The sequence below is a fragment of the Oryzias latipes genome, chromosome 2 (genome assembly GCF_053564925.1).
Source record: "Oryzias latipes strain Hd-rR chromosome 2, Olatipes_Hd-rR_3.1".
In the NCBI taxonomy this organism is placed as follows: Eukaryota; Metazoa; Chordata; class Actinopteri; order Beloniformes; family Adrianichthyidae; genus Oryzias; species Oryzias latipes.
In genome coordinates, this window is record NC_136238.1 from 24,575,553 (window position 1) to 24,597,787 (window position 22,235).

At 40.2% G+C, this 22,235-nt stretch overlaps 2 protein-coding genes across 6 annotated transcripts in view; both read left to right on the forward strand.

The window, feature by feature from the left end:
• LOC144986719 (NLR family CARD domain-containing protein 3-like) overlaps nucleotides 1-22,235 on the forward strand; it is a 674,722-nt gene that overhangs the window by 39,538 nt on the left and 612,949 nt on the right. The window lies entirely within an intron of this gene.
• Nucleotides 3,146-22,235, forward strand: part of LOC144987033 (uncharacterized) — a 95,671-nt gene continuing 76,581 nt past the window's right edge. The window contains exons 1-3 of one of the 2 annotated variants that reach the window (XR_013650889.1): nucleotides 3,502-3,641; nucleotides 11,217-14,606; nucleotides 16,103-17,261. Coding sequence is in view for 1 of the 2 variants with exons in the window: in XM_078935888.1 (XP_078792014.1) it covers nucleotides 3,497-3,641 (145 nt within the window). In the remaining variant the exon portion in view is untranslated. Of the gene's footprint in view, nucleotides 3,642-11,216; nucleotides 14,607-16,102; nucleotides 17,262-22,235 lie in introns of those variants that run through there. The other variant, XM_078935888.1, reaches the window with a different exon arrangement.

Genomic DNA, 22,235 nt, shown 5'->3' on the forward strand with positions numbered 1-22,235 from the left:
AACTAGAGCTAAAAATGTCTGTTGGTAGATTTCTGGATGTTGGCCGTATCCCAGCGAGCAAGGCCAAGTCAGCCCCATATGGTTTCAAAGTGGACAGAAAATGTTTTTAGGAGTTTCTAGAATGTTCAACAACTAGAGCTAAATGAAACTAGTGCATGAAATGACAAAGAACTTCCTGTTTGAAAGGAATATCATGATGGCTTCCACCTGTCTCTTTGCTTTTCCTTTCTTTTTTGGGTTTCTCCTCTTTGGGAGGTTCCACAAAACTGCACTTTAACCCAGAAGGAAACAACAACCGCTCCACAATCCCTGAATCCCCTACAGCCTTTATCTAAACATTTACATTGACCACTATCACACATTTGATTGCATTTTCTCAGAAAAACAAGCACAACTTCCCGTTTGTTTGTGTGTGAAATGATTCCAAAAAGCCATGTGTCATCCTGGAGGGACTGGTTTCTCATCAATGCAGACCACCAAGTTTCTCTGGTTTCTGACTATTTGGTGGCTGGTAGGCCTTTTGGGATTTTTGTCAGGGAAAGAAGTGAACCTGGGCTCCAAATATTGGAAGACACTGATATAAAAGTACTAGGACATCTGGAAAAAGCTCTAGTTCTGCTCCAACTCAGTCCAAAGCACTGAAGATAGATGGAGTTGGATTTGGGAGAGGACTGAGCTCATTCAGATGAAGAAAGAACAAGTCAACAGATGAAGAAGATTTCAGGAAGTTTCCCATTCAACAAGTTCAAGTTTCCAGAGAGCTAGTTTAGCATCCGTGTTCTGGACCGAACCACTGTCCCTCTGAAGGTCCAGACACAGAGAGGCCCAGAGTGACCCCCATTTCTCCTTTTTGCTCTCTCCAGTGGCTGACTCCGCCCCTTAGGACGTCCCCCTGTGTGGATCAGTGGTCAGTGGGTTGGAACCTGCTGCAAATGCAGGCTCTGGTTCTAACTGCTGGATCAGAAGTGGAATGTGAGCTGTAGTGGTGTGTCTGCAGCTGGATGTGGAACACATGAGGGAGGGGTCAAAGGTCAATCTTTCTTCCAAACAAATGTTGTCAGTCTATTCTCCAACAATGCTCCAACATCTTCAAAGGTTTTTGGTCCCAAATCCAGAGTGTAGCTGGTAGGACGTGATCATTTCAGCCTCAGATTTGGGATCTGTCATCTCTCTGCCACCGTGACACCGAGTGATGAGTTCATGCTCCAAAGCGGCCCGATCGCTGGCTTTAGGGACTATTCCAAAAGCTTTCAATGATGGCGGGGAATGAACATTAGGAACAGATGACGGCTTGAAATGTCTGCTGTTGGTTTCTGATCCAGACAGAAATTCAATCAAATGTCTGTGAATCCATGATTTCCTTAGAATCTTTGACTCTAGATTCAGATCCATCTGGTTCAAAGGATGAAACTGCAGCTAAAAGTCTTTCAAAAGTCCAAATCCTCAAAGATGAAACAGAAAGTTCCTAGAAAGTCAAATGAAAAACAATCAGATTGTCTTAGATAAACCCGTTTGGAAGTTAAAGCATAGAAACAAAGAAAGTTCCAAAAGCTAAAAGCCTGAAATAAAGAAAAGTCCAAAGAAAAACAGAAATCCCACATTTGGATCAGTAAAGACATGAATTCTCCAGAAACATCCAGAAACAGCTCTGAGCAGCAGCCATGAAGGGACTGAGAACAGACGGACATCAAAGCAGAATCCAAGCAGCACCTTCATCCTGATGAAGCTCCGCCCTCTGACCTTCAGCAGTCATCTCCAGGCTCCGCCCCCAGTCTGTGACGGCTGGATGATGCTGTCCTCCACCTGCAGCTGGACCTGGATGTTCTCTCAGACCATGTGGCCTCATGGATCAGAAGGTTGAGGGTTCAAGTCCCTTCATGGTTGAAGTCAGACAGAAAGTGAAGAAGAGGGAACATTCAGAGCAGTTTCTGTGCTGTTTGCTTCCTCATGAGTCACGTCTAGTTCAGGTCTGGATCCCAGTCAGAAAGTGATCAGGAAATCTGCAGATCAAACCTTCATTTACTGAAATGGAAAACATCAACTGACTTTCTACAGATTCTACTTCCATTCATCAAACTCCAACAGGAAGAAGATTTACAATCAATCAAATCTGTTGATTTCCTGACAAACATTGTTTTCTCTTCCTGTTTGAATCTTTGATTGTTTTCAAACATGAAGAGAGTTTTTTTCTGTTTTTAGCTTGAAATTTCTGTTGAAATGTAAAGGTTCATTCAGAATTCCCCAGTGGCCTCATGTTGGAGGAGGGGCTTCATGAGATGCTGCTGGGGGCGGAGCTTGAACACACACCGCTTCCTGGAACCCAAACTCAGGCTAAGTGGAGGAAAAGTTGGGATTTCTGGTGTTTGTAAAGATCTGGAATGGTTTCCTCCCACAAAAAGGCCTTTTTCTAGTTTCCTGCAGATGAATTCTTTTCCTGCTGGGAGTTCTCATCTGGGTTTGCAGATTCTTAGTTGGAGGAAAACTTGGAGCAAATTCTTCCCAGAAAAAGGATTTTCTCTGGAGTGAATTGACATGAACAGAGTGAGTTTGGACTGAAAGCAGCAACAGGGAGGAGATGTTAGAGCTTCATCAGAAAACAGCTTTCTGGAGGAGTTGGAAGACGTCAACAGTCACAGTGATGGTGAGGAGGAGGAGCTAAGACTTCCAAAGTCATGTGACTGTGGGAGCTGCAGCAGCTGCAAACATCTGGACTTCCTGCATCAGCTGCAGACCTTCATGTGACTGTGGGAGCTGCAGCAGCTGAGGAGCTCAGCATCTCTGCAGACTCAGACGGAGCTCAGAGCTTCTGAGTTGTGGAAGTTTAGTGGCTGAACTTCTTGTAGGTCCTGCTTGGTTCAGGTTGTTGCTGGTGGTGGAAAGAGCTCCTGCAGACCTCTTTGCTGTTGGAAGGATCTTCTGTCTGCAGACTCTCTGATGCTTCAGCAGGAGGCGCTGCAGTGTGGTCCTCCTCATGAGTCCTGAAGCTGCACCGTCAGCTGCAGAGCTTCAGAGCTGCTTCTTCTCAGACCACTTTTTTTGGTTCTGACGTTTTATTATATTGTTGTTATTATCATTATTACTATTTATTTATCTTAATTTCTTTTCCCCCGCCATCGACATCATAATATGAGCGACAGACAACACTCCAGACCAGCTGGTGGCGCTAAAGCACCACGACGCTGTTAGCCAAACAAAGAAGAACAGCACGAGGCGCTAGCAGCGTTAGCTTGTTAGCAGGCTAGCAGCGTTAGCCTGTGTTGAGAGGACGGTGTTGTTTTGTTGGGACGTTTGTGAGGTTTTTGGACAGAAAGGACGATACGTGGTTCGTGTGGGAACTCTCAGCATTTTCCAAAGTGTCGTAAATGAGTGAAGAAGTGTTGAACGGAAAGACAACGTGGATCGCTGTGATTGTGAGACTAGCAGCAGATGATCGGAGCTGCAGTGAAGAGGACGGCGGTGTTTGTGGGAGTTGGAGCTGAAGATCGGAGCAGGAACCATGTCTTCAGAACCTCAGGAAGGTTCTGTCAGAGAACAACTTTCTGCTGCTGAAGGAACCATCGTCCAGAACGAGGAGGAGCTCTGTCGTCAGCGCAGACTGCTGGATAGCAGCTGGAACCCGCAGCTGCAGCTCAACATAGTTGGTACGTTCACTGCTGCGTTCGCCTGCAGACAAATAGATCCATGAACGTCTTTGTTTACTTCGTCTGAACTGCATCTGGAACCAAACTGTGCGTCTCGCACGACGCTGCAGTTGGCTTCCGATTCACAGCTTCCGATTCGCGAGGAACATTCCTCTGCATTTTTGCACTAAGATCACCTAAAACCGGGTCCTGTTCAAAAACCACAGGACCTGGACTCCTCAAACCTGAATTAAATTATAATTTAGCGACTAAAGAACACATTAAATCCAGTTTCTGATTTGTGAAAACTTCTTCTGATCCAATTCAGACCAACCAGGGGCCTGTTTCAGAAAGGAGGTTAAGTGTAAACTCTGAGTATGTTAACCCTGAAATCAGGGAAACCCTGGGTTTTCCGTTTCAGAATGGGAGGTTTGTTAAACCAGAGTAAACAGAGTAAGTCAAACCCGTTTCTGAAAGAGAGGTAACTTATACTCGGAGTCAGTGTCCATGGTTACTTACGCTGTGAACCTAACCTGGTCGGGAGCAGGTTTTATTCTCTAAACTCAAGGTTTCTGCCGGTCCCCTCCCCTTTTTAAAGACAAAGCGGTATTTTTCGCTTTAACCTTCATTGCCCAAATTTCCGTCACACAGAGACGGTCTAAGTGACAAGAATGGCTTGTCCTTTTTTGGAGGACCCAATAGACAAGGAGGCTGCATTAATTCATAAAGAATTACATTTACCTCGTTCGAGGATTTTGAGAAGACTCAATTTTTTGTCATTTCCCCATACGTTTTTGTCTGAGCGTTACCGTTTGTTGTTGCAGTCAATTACATATATACAATGAAAACAACATTAGATATGTATTGCTATTTAGATGTTTCATATGTCAAATATTGTCAACAAAGCCTACATCCATAACATGCTCAAATTTGACCTGATTGAATTATGTTTTTATACTGCATTTTTAGCTGCTGCCATGTTCTTTTAATTCCTGCAGGATAGCATCTACATGAAAATGAAATCAGGGACATTGAATTAGATTAATGTAACAATTACTTTTTGGAAACACAATTTGCTAGCACTGCTTACTTTCTTAATCCCATATAAACCTATACCACTTGATCAATACAAGGGTAGTGTTGCAGTGTGTGTGTGCTGAGCGGGGTGCGATCCACGAGAGAGAAAGGGAGGGGCGAGTGCAGGTGCAGATGGGGGGGGGGGTGAGCAAGGAGCGGAGGTGTGTGCGTGGAATATATTGTGTGTTCGGAGGACGGAGCACTTAGTTAAATAAAGAGAAGGTGTCATTCCCAATAACTGTTTTGGAGTCATTCTTAATCCGCTCTGGAGGTTGAGGGTTTCCAACGGGAGGTGAACCCCGAAGGAGAATTCCCTTCGGCCCTGAAGGAAATCTCCCCTGCGCTTCTGACCACGGTCGGAAAGACGAGAGAAAAGAAAGGAGAAGTCTTCGCGCAGCGAAAGGTTCAACAGTAGACAAAAGTTCACTTTTAAAAACACAATTGCATGTATTAATATTAAAATGACCAACGTTTGCAAGAGGGGAAGGTTAACAAAAAAGTCCTCTAAACATTACCGACGTTAAATGCATTTTCCCCCAGATTGGTTCTGTACACTATGCAGCATTTCATGCATTTACACCAGGAATAACACTTCAAAATACACCTAAATATCGCCATTTTTTATTTCACACCTTACGCTATTTAAAAAGTTATTACAGCCAATATTTTATAACAATGATTTAAATGCAAACTTAGGCATTAACTTGAGCAGCTATGTTTTCCCACGCTAACTGTCTCTGTTTTGCAGATGCAGCGGTGTTGCTTTTCTTCTGGAATATCTGCTCATATTCACTGTAACTCTGCAGCAGCACGTCAAGTTCAGCTGGCGAAAAATACGCAGACCTCTTTTTTTCACGGTTGCCATGGTGACTCGTGATATCTGCGCTCCATTGATAATGGCTTCTTATAGTCGCGGTGCGCACGCTCACCTCCGAATCAGTCCACTCAGAGTTGATTGACCTAACTCGGATCAGCTTCTCTGAAACAGAAAACTCAGAGTTGTTAATCTCCCGATTGACCAACTCAGAGTTCAAGTTCAACCTCAGAGTTGGTTGAACCTCCTTTCTGAAACAGGCCCCAGGAAGCATGACTAGCCTGACTTTAAGCCTGAACTCTGGCTGAAATCCATCTGAACTTGCTTACTCTTGGTATGTTGGTTCAAGAAGACCGGATATGAGTTGGCGTAATTACGCTCGACATGGTAACCCTGGGTTAATGGGCGTGCACAGCAGGTACACAAAGACATTCTAAATGGATATATCCAGAGTCACCATGGAAACGCGTGAAGAAAAAAAGAGAGCGCTACACTTTAGTGAGATGCAATCTGAGATTTTAATGACTGCGTATGAAAATTATACGTCCATCAAAAAAGTAAAACGGCTGCATCATCATCATCATCATCATCATCATCATCATCAAAAAAAAGTTTTTCTGCTTGGAGAAAAAGAAAGGACAAAGTAAAAGCACAAGTTAGTTTCTGATCTTATTTCCATTTTCCTTGTGACGCATAACGTATCCAATTTTGCCACTTTAAATGAATTACTTCTATTGGTAACAAATAATTGAGTTAAATTTATTCAACCTAATTTCTTACGTCTATAAAACTCAATAATTGTTTATGCAACTCAAATTTAAATTTTTATCTAACTAAATGTCATATTACTCCAATTTTCCTTTTCATTTCATTTACTTATTTATTCCTTTCATGAAAATTGATGTCCAAATGTTTACATGTTTGTCTCACATATTGAACATTTTAATGATTAAAAGGGTTATTCCCTCAATATTTTTTCCATCTTAATTTATTATAATTCTTGATCTCTCATATGTCTTTGAGCCGGCAGATATACTCATTTGTATAACAATAAAAATAACGGAATAAAATGCACAAAGTGCTTAAATTTGTTTAGGAGTTTTCCGTCACTGTTGTTATTGTGTGGTAGAGGTGCTATATAAACTCATCATCCTCTCTCTCCCTCTCACTCATGGTGCAGAGACATGTGCTTAGTAGGAAAAAATAACTTGGCAAAACACAGTAAAACAGCTAAACAACTAAACACATTTTGTCAAAAACCCACACTTAAACCAAAATCCGTCCAGACAGGAAAAGGGAATGGTATCCCAGAATCCCTTGCGGTGCTTATCTAACAGCAGCACCAAAGTTACACCTACTTAATTGAATTAATTTGAATGAAAGTAAAATAACTGTCTGAAAATTACGTGTTATTTTTAAGCTGACTTAATCAGAATCAGAATCACTTTATTTGCCAAGTACAGCGCATGTACAGGGAATTTGACTTCGGTTACTTGTGCTCTCGTGCAAACTAGCAAGGTAGAACGATAAATAATAAAGGGATAAATAATATAAAAGAAGGTAAGTGTAAGGTAGCTGTATGAATAAATAAACATAACTGAATAAGGAAATAGATTGAAATAACAAGACAAAAAGATAAAAAATGAAAAATGCAGCAGCAGTAATTCCAGTTGGACAGTTTATGTGATTGTACAGTGTCCTTGAGTAGTCTGGAGTCAGGTGTTCATTAGAGTGACAGCTCTGGGGAAGAAGCTGTCTTTGTGGCGAGTGGTTTTGGTTCGCAGTGTCCTAAAGCGTCGCCCTGACGGGAGGAGGCTAAACAGGCAGTGTCCAGGATGAGAGGGGTCTTTTACGATCCTGCCAGCCCGCTTCCTGGCACGGGATCGGTACAGGTCCTGAATGGGGAGAAGGCTGGTACCAATAATCCTCTCAGCAGATCTGATGATTCTCTGAAGTCTGTTTCTGTCGTGTCTGGTAGCTGAACCAAACCAGACCGTGATGGATGTGGTCAGGACAGACTGGATTATTGCAGTGTAGAAAATGGTCAGCAGCTCCTGAGGCAGGTTGAACTTCTTGAGTTGTCGCAGGAAGTACAACCTCTGCTGAGCCTTTTTCCGGAGTGAGTCAATGAGTCAACTAAAAAAATGATCTATCTTAACTGAAGCAAATAATTAAGTTAGATCAAAGTAAAAAAGTTTCTCTTTCCAACATCCATTTGTGGTCTTATCAGCCTCTCACTGTGGAAAAAGTATTATCTGAACTTCTTCATCCACTAAATCATCTTCAAACGGACATGCCATGCTGCTTCACCTCTCTGAAAACAAACTAACATTCAATTTAAGGCAGGGCGATATGGCCTAAAAATAAAATCTCCGATTTAATTTTTTTTAATTCGATTTCCGATTTTTTTTTTTTTTCCCCACCCTACTTAAGGAAAGCAATAAGTACAAACGGCAGACAAGTTCAAGCAAATGTTGCTTTTATTTAATCAAACCCAAGACAAATGTAACCCCCATTTCTGGGATCAATTATAAATAAATGAAATCACTCTTGGAATCAAAGTTAAGTATAAGATTTTTCTTCTTACTTCCTTTTTGGACTTGTGTTTAAATAATTGTCTTGTTTTATATAATTTTTGTCTTGTTTTTGTCTAATTTCGTTATTCTAAACTTGTTTTCACTTATCCAAAATAAAAAGGTTAGAACTAAAAGGAGACTAAAAGGAGACAAACATTCACCTTGAAAGTAGCACCATTTTCTAAAGGATTAACAATATAGCTCATATCTGGGGTCTAAGGTTTTAATTGAATTAAGAAACCCCGTCTTTTCCACGGAGAAAATGATAATCATGAAGCAGCAGGAGTCACCCCCCCCCCCCCCCCCCCCCCCGCGTCCGCGTCCTCCGAAAACAAAATCCTCCGGCGGCCGCATCGCAAATGAATATATATCAGTACAAGTAATAATTACAACGCAGTATTCTTTATTAACAAATAACAGTAACAACTAACTAACTAATGAACTAACTATACAGGCGTTGTAGAATCAGTATGTGTGTGTGTCAGGGCACGTGCGTGTTTAAGAGGAAAGAGCGCGTGAGAGCCTTTGACTCCGATGGGCTTTAGGCAGCGTGGGGGGGGGGTCTCTTCCTCCACTGTAGCAGCAAACCAATACCAGTTCCAAACAACAGATGATTTTATTCCATTCTTAGGAACAAACTTCCCACTGTCCCCGGTAGCCATGCTGTCGCTAGCTGCTTCGTGTGTTGATTGTTGCGTGTCGCCGTGTGACACTAACGCTACGGAAGCTCTGGGGAGCCAAAAAATGCGCCAATAAAAACTCGATTTAGTTATTTTTGAAATCGCCCGTAACAAAAAATTTGAATCAATTCATTTGATCGATTTATCGCCCAGGCCTAATTCAACTAAACCTGCTTCAGACCAGGTTATGTTCAGAGCATGAGTTGCTATGGCAACTTGACATACCCTGAAACATACCTCCATGTCTGGAACCGAAAACTGAGGTTATCAACTTCCTTAGCCCCAAACTTACAGTGGGAGCTAGCATAACCTGCTTTCTGTAATACCCCCCTGATGTCGCTGCTATTTTAGGATTGTATGTAAACAAAGGCATGATGGGAAATCAGTTTTGAACGAACCACCATTCACGTTTCAACGCCACTAACGGCGTTCAAACTCATTTGTGTTAACGCGTATAAATTAACAGCCACAGCAGCGCAGCCAACCAGCATAGTGGCAGTTCTACACTAACTCACTGCCGGACCGAGAAACTGGGCTGGTTGTAACCCTTTTGCTATCCTAGCCACTTTAACATTGGGAGTTGGGTCATCTAGACCCACTAGACAGTGCACTGAACCTTTTTCTTCAATGATTTATGATCTTCACTGGTGTCCATGGATTACATGAAATCTTTCCACCTTTATCCACCTTTGTCATGGTAGAGAGAACACGTCAATGTAAGGGTGGGGTCATCTAAGATAGCACAAGGGTTAATAATGTCTGATTGAAGGACAAATTCAATTTGAATTCAATTTGATTCCATTTATTCACTTTTGAGATACTTGAAGTTAAGTTTATACATAAATACTAAGAAAATTAAAGAAACAGCATTAAGGTGAAGCGACACATTTTAACTAAAAAGAAACAATTTATTCTCCCAAAAAGAAATACAGCATTTTTGTTAAAGTTGCTTTTTTGTTTTAGACAAAAGAAAAATAAAGTTTCAGTGTTTAGTTACAATTAAACTTAAAGATTAATATAATGTTGGTCTTGTTTGTCTTAAATGTATCAAACATGCTGTGATTATATATTTGTTCAAAAATTACAGAAGTTCTGGCACAAACATTAAGAAAATCTTCAAAAACTAGTGGTGTAACCGCACACGCAGTTGAACCAAATGGTTTCGGTCCGGATCACGGTCAGAAACATTGCATGAGGTTCAACAGCTATTAGGTGACGGATGTGACAGTGAAAATGTCAACAGAATCAAGCAGACGATCTTAGCTAGCTTGGACATGGTTTATTGGAATGTCGAAAGAAAATGAAAAATCCGATTCCCTGGCCCACGCTGAACGAAATGATGTAACATAAAACAAGATTGATTAAGGAATGTGCGCATGATGAGCAAAAAAACGTCACTAAAAATGTGATGCCTCGGCAAAAACAAAAGAAAAAATGAATATTTTTGGAGAAGTGACTAAAGAAACCAATATATCTTTGTTGGCGATATCCAGAGTATGTTTTGAAATCATTACAGGATGGCAGCCATTTTGTGCCAAAATTTGCAATTTCGTCATTTTCACATTTTTTTTTCTACAACTAGGAAGAAGACATTTTTTTTCGAGCAATTTTCACAAAATTTGAGAAACGTGCCCCTAGCCTAAGTCTATATCTACCTCTGAAGTTTTGTTGCACTTTGACCTCGAGGAGAGGCCGCCATCTTGAATTTTCAAAAAAAGCACTTTAGAACACAAAGTTGCTCCAGTACCAAATTTGACAAATTTTTAGCGGCCGTTTTGTATATTCTTGGGCATCAAGGGCAAGCTACTGTGAAAAAAAAGTTGCAGTTACAAGTTGTAGATTTTGAACACCGTGCGCGTGGAAAGCTTGCAAAACTTGCTCACTGTTATAACTCTTATGTTTCTCATTGGAATGATGTGAAAATTTCAATACATGCATCCATGGCTGGTACTGAACATCTTGAAAAACACTGGATATGGACATATAAGGAATTTGGGTTATCAAAAAGCCTCTGTTGCTAAGGACATCAAAATGTTTAGTTTTTCCGATTTGTCTGTAACTGATGTCAATCTGTTCGTTATCCTCAGGTGACCAGCATTGTTTGCATAATTAGCATATGCAGCTTTGACAAGCCTTGATAAAGGTGAGCAGTAAGGGCGGCGGCGGTGCTGCGTAGAGGTGGGTAGCAGTGGTGCGTACAGGCGGGCGGTGGGGGCGTTAATAGCCTGCGGGCCATACAACGCCGCTTGCGGCTTGAATAATACACTAGCAATTTAAATGATGTGCAAACCTGATGTTTCTTGCTGTTTTGGGTATAAAATGCAAATGGGCCTTTAGATCTGCTCTACTTTTGAGTGTGAAGCAGATCACAAAATGAGTTAATGGTATATATTAACAACACACAAAATCCTCAAAACATAAAAAAGGGTCTGTTTTTGTATTTCTGCAGTCCTCCCCCAGCATTGGGTGACTGAAGATGAAGATCGCTGCAACCAACATAGGAACTTCAGCGTTGAACTGGAGAAACCGGACCCTCCGCATTATAAAGAGGAACTGGAGGAACCCGAACCATCACCGAAGCAAGAAGGGTTCTACAACATTCAGCTTGATCTGAAGCAGGAGACTGATACCTTGATGGGTATCCCTACAAATGAGGAAGATGAAAAAAGTGAAGCAGATCTAAACAAACGGCAGAGGAACTTCAGAGTGAAACATGAGGAACCAGAACCTCTTCAAACTGAAGAGGAACAAGGGGGACAACAACTTCCACAGATTAAAGAGGAACTAATACCTCCACAGATTAAAGAGGAGCAGGAAGAACCAGAACCACCACACATTAAAGAGGAACCAGGGGAACTCTGTATGAGTCAGGATGGAGATCAGCTTGATCTGAAGCAGCAGACTAATACCTTGATGGAGATTCCTACTTATGAGGAAGATGAGAACAGTGAAGCAGATCTAAACAATCAGCAGAGCTTTAATGTAACTGATAGTCAGGATGAAGAAGGAAACCAACATGAAGAATCAACATCAACTACAGATGAAGAGACAGACCCAAAGAACAGAGATCAGAGGAAGAGAAGACACAATAGTCATGTCCAAAGTGTGGACAGCTCTCACTTGTCAGAAAGTCAGTGTGACTCTGATTGTAGTAGAAAAGATGATTTGGTTAAGAAACGCAAAGTATGTTCAAACCAGGAAAGACTTTACTTTTTCAAGTCTGGTGAAAACTCAAGAATTGCTAACAAACCTTTTGATGTAAGATTTCATACAGGAGAGAAGCGTTTATCATGTAAAGAATGTGATAAAAGTTTTAGTCAAATATCTAATCTCAAAAGACACATGAGAATTCATACAGGGGAAAAGCCTTTTTCTTTTAAAGAATGTAAAAAATGTTTTAGTCAATTATATGATCTCCAAAAACACATGAAAACTCACACAGGAGAAAAGCCTTTTTCTTGTATAGAATGTGACAAAAGCTTTAGTCAAATATCTCATCTTAAAACACACATGAGAACTCATACAGGAGAAAAGCCTTTTTCTTGTATAAAATGTAATAAAAGCTTCAGTGAACCATCTAGTCTGAAAATACACATGAGAACTCACACAGGAGAAAAGCCTTTTTCTTGTAAAGAATGTAGTAAAGGTTTTAGTGATTCATCTAGTCTCAAAACACACATGAGAACTCACACAGGAGAAAAGCCTTTTTCTTGTAAAGAATGTAATGAGAGTTTTAATCAAATATCTAATCTCAAAACACACATGCAAACTCACACAGGAGAAAAGCCTTTTTCTTGTAAAGAATGTGACAAAAGCTTTAGTCAAACCTCTCATCTTAAAACACACATGAGAACTCATACAGGAGAAAAGCCTTTGTCTTGAGGAGAATGTAATAAAAGTTGTGGTGAACCATCTAGTCTGAAAATACACATGAGAACCCACACAGGAGAAAAGCCTTTTTCTTGTAAAAAATGTAATAAAGGTTTTAGTGATTCATCTAGTCTCAAAACACACACGAGAACTCATACAGGAGAAAAGCCTTTTTCTTGTGTAGAATGTGACAAACGTTTTAATCGAATGTGTCTTCTCAAAACACACATGATAACTCACTCACCAGAAAAACATTTAAAAACACTCTAAGAAATTTAGAAAAAAACTTTAAATTCAGGAAAACGTGGAGCAGAAAACTTGTACACAGGGTTTACATCAGAAGAGGGAAAGATTTGGAAAAACTACATATTTTCTGCCTTAAAAACAGAAACTAGCATTTTATGCAAAATTATGATTTTTATATTGAAATATTTTGAACCTTGGTTTTATGTTGCCATATACGAATGGGATATAACAGTTATGTACCATCTTTGAAAGCCAGAAGTACCTAACAGTCACATTCACTGCCACACACACACACCCATTCACACACCGATGGCAGCTGTGCTGTCTCACATTGGCACCAACCTATAACCGCCAGGATCAATGTGGGGTTCATTTTTGTCCAATGACACTTTGACACATGGACAGGCAAAGTGGTAGTTCAACCTGCAATCTTCTTATCAGAGGTCAACCACTCTACCTCTGCAGCACAGCTGATGACTGAGTTTTATTGCTTTTATTGACAAAATTGTAAAATTTTCCGAAAAATGAATTATTTCAGATGTATCAGTTAATAGAAATGTGTTGTTTTGTATTATTAGAGTGAAATCTTGAACGGATTCAATGTGGCAGTTGTTTATGCTGAGATGATTATGTTGTTCATGTGTGTGTTACCATGACAACACAAAAAAAGATTTTGTAGATGTCTTTAATTCTGACACTTTTTTTGTGATGAGTAAATATTTGATTATTATTTTAAACAAAAAGTTGTAACTGTGGTTTATGTTTTGTTAGACCAAGTTTAGTGAGAAAAAGAAAAAGATGTTCCTAAAAATGTATGAAGGAAGAGTCAGATGAAGAACCAGACTGGTGTTGTGTCTCTGTGTTCTTATGATTCATGTTTTCTAGTAGACATAAGAACTGTTCCTCTGTTATGTTTGGTTCTCAGTGTTCTGTACCAATCTTATCTCTGAAGAATAAAGTGGACGTGAACATCAGTCAGAAGTTTGGACAGTTCGGGTTTCTGCTGTTTGTTGCTTCTCTGCAGGTTCCAAAGCTGGACGTACCCGGGTAAGTTTAAGGGTAAATTAGTTGGTGATGTTCATTTTTAGTCTGTAAGGCAAGGCAAGGCAAGTTTATTTGTATAGCACAATTCATACACAAAGTAATTCAAGGTGCTTCACAAAACAGAAGAATGCATTAAAATCACAATACATCATAGAAATAATCAACATAAAATTTACTTTAAAAGAAAAGAAAAAAAAAATTTGAAAACTGATTTAAAAATAAAGAAAGGAAAGGAAAGAAAAGTGCAGATAGGACCTTTCAGTCATATACACGGCTAAACAGAAATGTTTTAAGTCTAGATTTGAACATGAACACAGAAGAGGCCTGTCTTACGACTTCAGGGAGGCTGTTCCAGATTTTAGCTGCAGAATATTGAAACGCTGATTCCCCTTGTTTAGTTCTGACTCTGGGAATCAACAGGAGGCCGGCCCCTGAGGTCCTCAGAGTACGAGATGGTTCATATGGCACTAACATGTCAGAGATGTACTTTGGTGATCGGCCATGGAGAGACTTGTACACAAGCAGAGCTGCTTTGAAGTCTATTCTTTGAGGTACAGGGAGCCAGTGCAGAGACCTGAGCACAGGACTAATGTGATCATACTTCCTGGTTCTGGTCAGGACTCGAGCAGCAGCATTCTGGATGTACTGAAGCTGTTTTACAGCTCGTTTGGAGAGGCCGGTGAGCAGGCCGTTACAGTAGTCTAACCTACTGGAGACAAATGCATGAATAAGTATCTCCAGGTCTGGCTTTGACACTATATTTTTGATTTTGGCAATGTTTTTCAGATGGTAAAATGCCGCTGATGTTACTGACTTGATATGGCTGTTAAAGTTCAGGTCAGAGTCCATGATTACCCCTAGATTTCTGACTTGATTTGAGGGTTTAAGAGACAGAGAATGAAGGTAGCTGCTGAGACTTTCTCTTTGTTTCTGTGGGCCAAAAATAATAACTTCGGTCTTGTTTGAGTTTAGCTGGAGAAAGTTGTTCTGCATCCACGCACTGATCTGTTGGAGGCAGTGGCTGAGTGAACCACTGGCCCATATTCACCTGTTGTCAGTGACACATAGATCTGAGTATCATCTGCATAGTTGTGATAAGATATGTTATTACTGCGTATTAACTGCCCTAGTGGCAGCATGTAGAGGTTGAACAGAAGGGGTCCCAGGATCGATCCCTGGGGCACACCACAAGTCAAGGCCATGTAGTCTGAGACACAACTCCCAATTTCAACAAAATATTTCCTGTCTTCTAGATAAGACTTGAGCCAACTTAGGGCAGATCCAGAGATGCCAACCCAGTCTTGGAGTCTGTGCAAAAGGATCCCATGATCAACAGTATCAAAGGCAGCACTCAGGTCTAGCAGGATTAAGACAGTGACTTTGCCATCATCAGTGTTCAGGCGGATGTCGTTGGTTACCTTGATAAGAGCAGTTTCTGTGCTATGATGGGGTCTAAAACCTGACTGGAAAACATCAAATGAATTGTTTAATAAGAGAAAATCAGTGAGCTGTTGGTAGACAACTTTTTCAAGGACTTTTCCTAAAAATGGCAGATTAGAGATAGGTCTGTAATTATTCAGTACAGTGGGATCAAGACCGTTTTTCTTCAGGAGAGGTTTAATGACTGCAGTTTTTAAGGCCTCTGGAAATATTCCAGATTGAAGAGACATGTTAACTATTTGAGTAATTGATGGCAACACACTGTTCAGGACAGACTTTAGAAATCTAGTGGGTAACACATCAAGGCAGCATGTAGACGAGCTCAGACGGGTGATGGTCTCTTGGACAGTTTGGTCAGTGACAGGTACAAAGTGTGTCAGCTTAGAGTGAGTAGGTGGCCTTTCGATAGTTATATGTGTTGTGGAGTTGATGGCTTTTTTACTGCCCTGAACCTTGTCATTAAAAAATACAGCAAACTCATTACATTTAGGTGTGCAAATCAGTTCTATTGGTAGCTGGGTTGGAGGGTTAGTTAATCTGTTTACTGTTGTGAACAGGACACGAGAGTTGTTGCTGCAACTTCCAATGATTTCAGAGAAGTACCTTTCCCTTGTTCTGCATTAGATCTGGTTGTAAGCGTACAACTCCCCCTTATACATTTCATAATGAACCTGGAGTGTGCCCTCTGCTGTGGGTGGGGCAACTTACATGCTGAATTAGATCAAAGGTTTCAAGGACAGCATTGAGCTCTTTTGCATTTCTGTCATTGACATTATCAACATGAACATTAAAATCACCTGTAATGACTAGACCATCAAAGTCTGTGCACACAACTGAGAGCATTTCAGTGAAATCATCAATGAAACTTTGGCTGTGCTGAGGAGGTTTGTACATGACTATGCAGAGTAAGGGAGGAGTTTGTTTTAACTCAATCTTAAAGGACACATACTCAAATGATGAAAACACACCAAATGATAGTCTGCGGGTTGCAATATTATCTCTAAACAGTGCAGAAACGCCTCCACCCTTTTTATTTTCTCGTATTTCTGATACATGTTTGTAGTTGGGGGGAGTTGATTCGACTAGAACTATGTTTCCTGTGTTTTTGTCAAGCCATGTTTCAGTTAAAAACATAAAATCAAGATTAAAAGAAGAGATAAGATTATTGATTAAAAATGATTTGTTGCATAAAGATCTGACATTGAGTGCAGCAAGTTTGAGATTAGTTTCCTTGGGACTGGTCGAAACCTTCTTGCTGGGGATATGAACTAGATTTCTTTGATTGGACAGTCTAACTGCCCTTTTTTGCATTCTACGTGGTGCAACTACAGGTATAGCACCAGAAGGAAGCTGTTCATCACAGGGCCCCAGTTTGACATAACCTTTCCTAGGACACTGGGGGCCCGTTTCATCCTAGCTCTGGGGGATAGCACGTCTAGAGGCGCGCAGGGGAGGTCGAGTTGAGGGTAGTTTGGGTGTTGGACCAGGAGGAGCGGGAGCTGGACGGGATTTGGATGAACGATGGAGGGGGCGCGTTGGAGGGGCTTTGGATGAAGGACGTGTTGGAGGGACTTTGGGTGAAGGATAAGGAGGGAGTGCTGGAGGGGTAGGAGAGCTCCTGTGTGGTGTGAGGCTCACAGGTGTTAGGGGAGCCATCTTAATTCCTGACTTAATGAGGCTATCAAAATGGTCATGATCTGATGGAGGCTCTCATTTATCCTCATTATTCTTCCAAACAGCCCAATCAAGTTGGCCCAAAGGCACATTGGCAGTACAACATGTCTATGAGACCTACTCAGCTGTGCTACAAATAACAAAAAACATCCAAACCACAACGGTAAACAATCAAGACCAACGCAACTGTCGACGTCCAGAATCCAGCAAATATCCCAAACAGAACATTATTACCCACAATGCACCAGTACAGGTCCTGCAGCAGACAGGTTCTTTACAAAAACTTTATAAGTCTCATCTTTTTAAAGCCTTTGTGAACGGGCAATTTAAATCATTTGAAACCAAATGGTTTTTCTTTGTAAAATGTCATAATTTGGCCATGAGATTTATTTAACCCTTCTGCTATCTTAGATGACCCCACTCTTACTAGTGCAGCAGACAACTGAAAAAATACTTCACTTAGGTATGCAAGCATGAAATTTTCCATATATGTGCTAAAATATACAGTCTTTTCAAAAAATACCGCTGGCCACACAGATTTCCAAGATGGCGGCCAAAAAATTCAAGATGGCGTCCAGAATCTTTGGTTTTTCTGAAATACCATCAAAACTATTGACTTTAGACTCTATATATAAGTGAAACATGGCTATAAATGTGGGTATTGCGGACATTTTGGTACCATTTTTATGGCTGTAGCTATTATGGTTCTCAAGATATGATATGTCAGCATTTTCACAAAATCGCGACAGAGCACGCTTGACTACTAATCGTAGTAATAAACCGTCTTTTACAAAGCTGTGAAAGATCATATATAACATTAAATTAACAGTCTTCCATCTTGTTGGAGCAATTTCCTAAAACACAACCAGAACAAAACAGAGTTGTTTGAGTTCCTTGCAAGCAGGGTGGATCCGGTGATTGTCACAACTGGACCTTCTGTTTTGAGCACAAATGAAATTCCCCTTGAAGGACTTGACAAGTGCTGTCACGAGGAAGCTGATAGCCGCATATTTGTGCATGCCAAATATGCAGTCTTACAAGGTAGCAAGACTGTTATGGTTAAAGCAAATGACACAGACATCATAGTCATTGCAATCAGCACCTTCCCCATCCTCCAAAGCTTGGGTTTGGTAGAGCTGTGGGTGGCATTTGGACAAGGTCAGAACCTGAGATGGATCAGTGTCCATGACCTCTGCCAATTTTTGGGGTCAAGAGAAGTCCACAGGCATGTCATTCTTTCATGCTTTCACAGGTTGTGATACTGTGGCTGCGTTCCGTGGCAAGGGCAAAGTAACTGCTTGGCAGACATGGAACATCTACCCAGAAGTATCACCTGTATTCTCAAAGCTCAGTCAATACCCTGTTCGTGTGAATGATGGTGACCTGCAAGTCTTGAAGAAGTTTGTCATACTGATGTATGACAGGTCTAGCTCTGCTGAATCTGTAGATGATGCCAGGCTTGAATTGTTTGCCCGAAAACAAAGGTCGTATGAAGCCATCCCTCCCACCAGTGCAGCTTTGCTCCAACACACAAGGCGTGCTGCATACCAAACTGGTTGTGTGTGGGGCCAGGCAACCCAGTGCCAGCTAGTGACAGAGGACCCCTCAGAGTGGGGATGGAAGAAGGTTGGTTCAGAATGGCAGATCTTCTGGACAACCAAGGACCCGATCTTCAAGAGCTGCCAACAACTCGTGAAATGTGGCTGCACTGGGAAGGCTGGTTGTACTGGTCGATGCAAGTGCTACAATGCTTGCCTCCCATGCACAGCACTGTGCACATGTAAATGTGAATTGTGATTCTACAATCGTTGAGCATATAAAACATCTGTAGATGTGATTCCCTATTGTTTTCGAAGGATAGTTAACAGCTAGCATAACCTCTGCATGAACACAAATTCACAATTGATTTCAGGGCAATATACTAGCAAAATAACATGCTGTTGGTATGACAATTGATCAAATCATTCTTGTTTAGGCTTACTATCAATATCGTTTATTTTTATATCAGAAAATTACTACTTCTGGAGATGTAACGCACGTCGTTTGTCACACACGTCAATTTTAAAGAATATCAATAGACAGTATCTCGAGAACCAATAGAGCTATAGACCCAATTTATGCATCAAAATGTCCGCAATATCCACCTTTATATTCAAGTTTCACTCATTTATGGGGTCTAAAACCAATAGTTTTAATGATATTGCAAAAAAACAAAAACATCGGAACGCCATCTTGAATTTCATGGTCGCCATCTTGGATTTTTGCGTGGCCAGCGGTATTTTTGAAAAGAGTGGACTTTTTAGCATATGTGTGGAAAATTTCATGCTTGCATACCTAAGTGAAGTATTCTTATGAAATCTGCAGTTATCTGCTGCACTATACATTGACGTGTTCTCCCTACCATGACAAAGGTGGATGAAGGTGGAAAGATTTCATGTAATCCATGGACACCGGTGAGGTTCACAAATCATTGAAGAAAAAAGGTTCAGCGCACTGTCTAGTGGGTCTAGATGACCCAACTCCCAATGTTAAAGTGCCTAGGATAGCTCAAGGGTTACAAAAGAAAAGCTGCAGAAAGACTGAAATCCATCAGATTGTAAAAACGTAGAGGTCGTCCTTTGTTGATGATGTGATGAAGATCAGACGCTGATGTCACTGATGTTCTGGCTGTTGATGGGCTGGATGTGGGTCCTGGTGGTGCTGAAGAATGTATTGAATTAATGTCTTAAAGTTTGTCAATTGGAAACACAAAGCAGCTTTATTGAAGCAAGGAAGAAATCTGAGGGGAACCATGAATGACAACCTCACGAAAAAGAATGCCGACATCGCAAGAAGAGTATGTTACTTGACAAAGCAGGGGAAAATTCAAGGAACCTGGGTGAAAGACTGTAGAATTTATGCCAAACTCTGTGGCTCCCCTGAGCAGTCCAAGGTTGTTCTTATCAGGAGCCTGCAAGATTTGGAAAAATATTTACGCACTACAGTCTAAACAAGAGATACGTGAAGATGTTGGTCTTATGAGATGAGGAGACAAACTCTACTATCAATGACTTCTAAAAAACAACAACACTTTTTCTACAACAGTCACCTGCAACTACAACTATCAGAGAGATCTGAATGGTGAGCAAACTGACCTTCAAATATTCAGTGATAATGACAACAACCTTCAAGACATCGACCCTGATCAATTCTTTATTCACTGTTAATATGGACTGCAAATATTACAGCATAGATGACTTTAAAAACTCTGTTAACCCAGAAGAAAAACTGTCAATCATTCACTTTAACAGCAGAAGCATGTATACCAACTTTAAAGACATCAAGGAATATTTACAGAACATCAGGCATTCCTTTGATATCATAACCATATCTGAGACTTGGTTCAGCTGCGACAAGGACGCTGACTTTGAATCGGAAAACTATGAACTTAACTATGTGAACAGAGTAAACAAAAAAGCTGGCGGAGTCGCAATATATGTGGAAAAAAATATGAAGTTAACGATAATTGATAAATTGTCTGTCACAGTGGATGGAATACTGGAATGTCTTACAATTGAAATGTGTAACGATTCAGGGAAAAATGTCATTATAAGCCGTGTTTATAGGTTGCCAGGGTCAAGCTTAGAAGTGTTCAGTAACTGGATGGAAAAGATGTTTACCTCTCTAAATAACAAAATTACGACTTGTCGTATTTCAGGCAGATACTCGCAGCAGTGTTTTGCAGGTGGCTGCCCTAGGGCGGTTCAGTCAATTAACTCACCTGCTCAGCGTCCTATTTAAGCCCAGGTGCGCAGTTGTTCATTCTCTTTCTTACCTTCAGCGCTCATTCTTCGCCCCTCCCTCCTCCCCGGCTTCCACCTGTGGGCTCCGTAAAGGGGGGTTTTGTTACCCGAAAGTTTTATGGAAATTTCTCATGGAATTGAACGGAGCCTTATGCCAAACGAAAAAGATGTGAATGCCAACTTAAAGAATGTGGAAATTAAGTATGTCAAATAAATATTTCTTACTGCAAGAGTTGTCTGACTGAAATATTATACATCTGTGGGGACTTCAATATCGATCTGATAAACCCCAGCAAACATAAAGTGACCGACGACTTTATTAGCAGAATGTATGGAATGAGTTTATATCCAACCATAACAAGACCCAGCAGAATCACTACTCAAAGTGTTACTCTTATTGATATTTTTACAAATAATATAGAATACACTAATATGAGTGGACTAATGATATGTGGCATAACTGATCATTTACCAGTTTTTGCACTATTTGACATCAAGGTGAAGACAAAGAAAATTATAAAAGAACCAGTCTACAAAATGTTAAGAAATGAAAAAACCATTAATGCTCTAAATAATGACTTATCCAGACAAAACTGGAACTCTGTGTACAGAGAGAAAGATATCGATATTGCTTATAAATGTTTTTTAGAAATATTTAGCTCACTTTACAATAAGAACTCTCCAATTTATATATTCAAGAACAAATTTGCCAAATGCCCTTGGTTAACCACCGGTCTACAAAATGCTTGTAAAAAGAAAAATAATCTGTATAAAAAATTCTTAAAACAGAGGACAAGAGAAACTGAACAAAGATATAAGTCATATAAAAATAAACTAACTGAAATAACACGTTACAGTAAAAAAGTGTACTTCAATAATCTACTGAATGAAAATAAATACGTGAAGCGAGTTTGGGAAATATTAAATAACATCATTAAAAAAAATCAATAAGCTATTGATTTTGTTTACTTGATCTGCAATGTGTAGCAATAATTACTGGTTTAATGTTATCAAGTGTTCTAATGATAATCAATGATTATTACATATCGGTATTGTTACTGCTTACTGAAATCATGAATGAATGTTTTCTGAAGATCATTCATTTCTAGGCACTGGATTTTGTTACTTGAAGAGAATCTATCTGATCAGAACCAGATTTAAAACACTGTAAAACTATCAAATGAATGGACTCAGCAGGGGTGGGATTATATAAGCTTGCTTCTTCCCACTCCTTTTCAAGCAATAAATCAAACTCTACTTATACTTCAGTTAATGATCACTGTATTTAATTAAGCAAATGTGATTTAAGTGACATTTTTGTTTTGTTTTCTGTCTTTTTAATCTATGCATTTCAGCATTTCTGTAATGAGTTTGATAAATATGTGTAAATTCTTTATTGTTTTGACTACAAT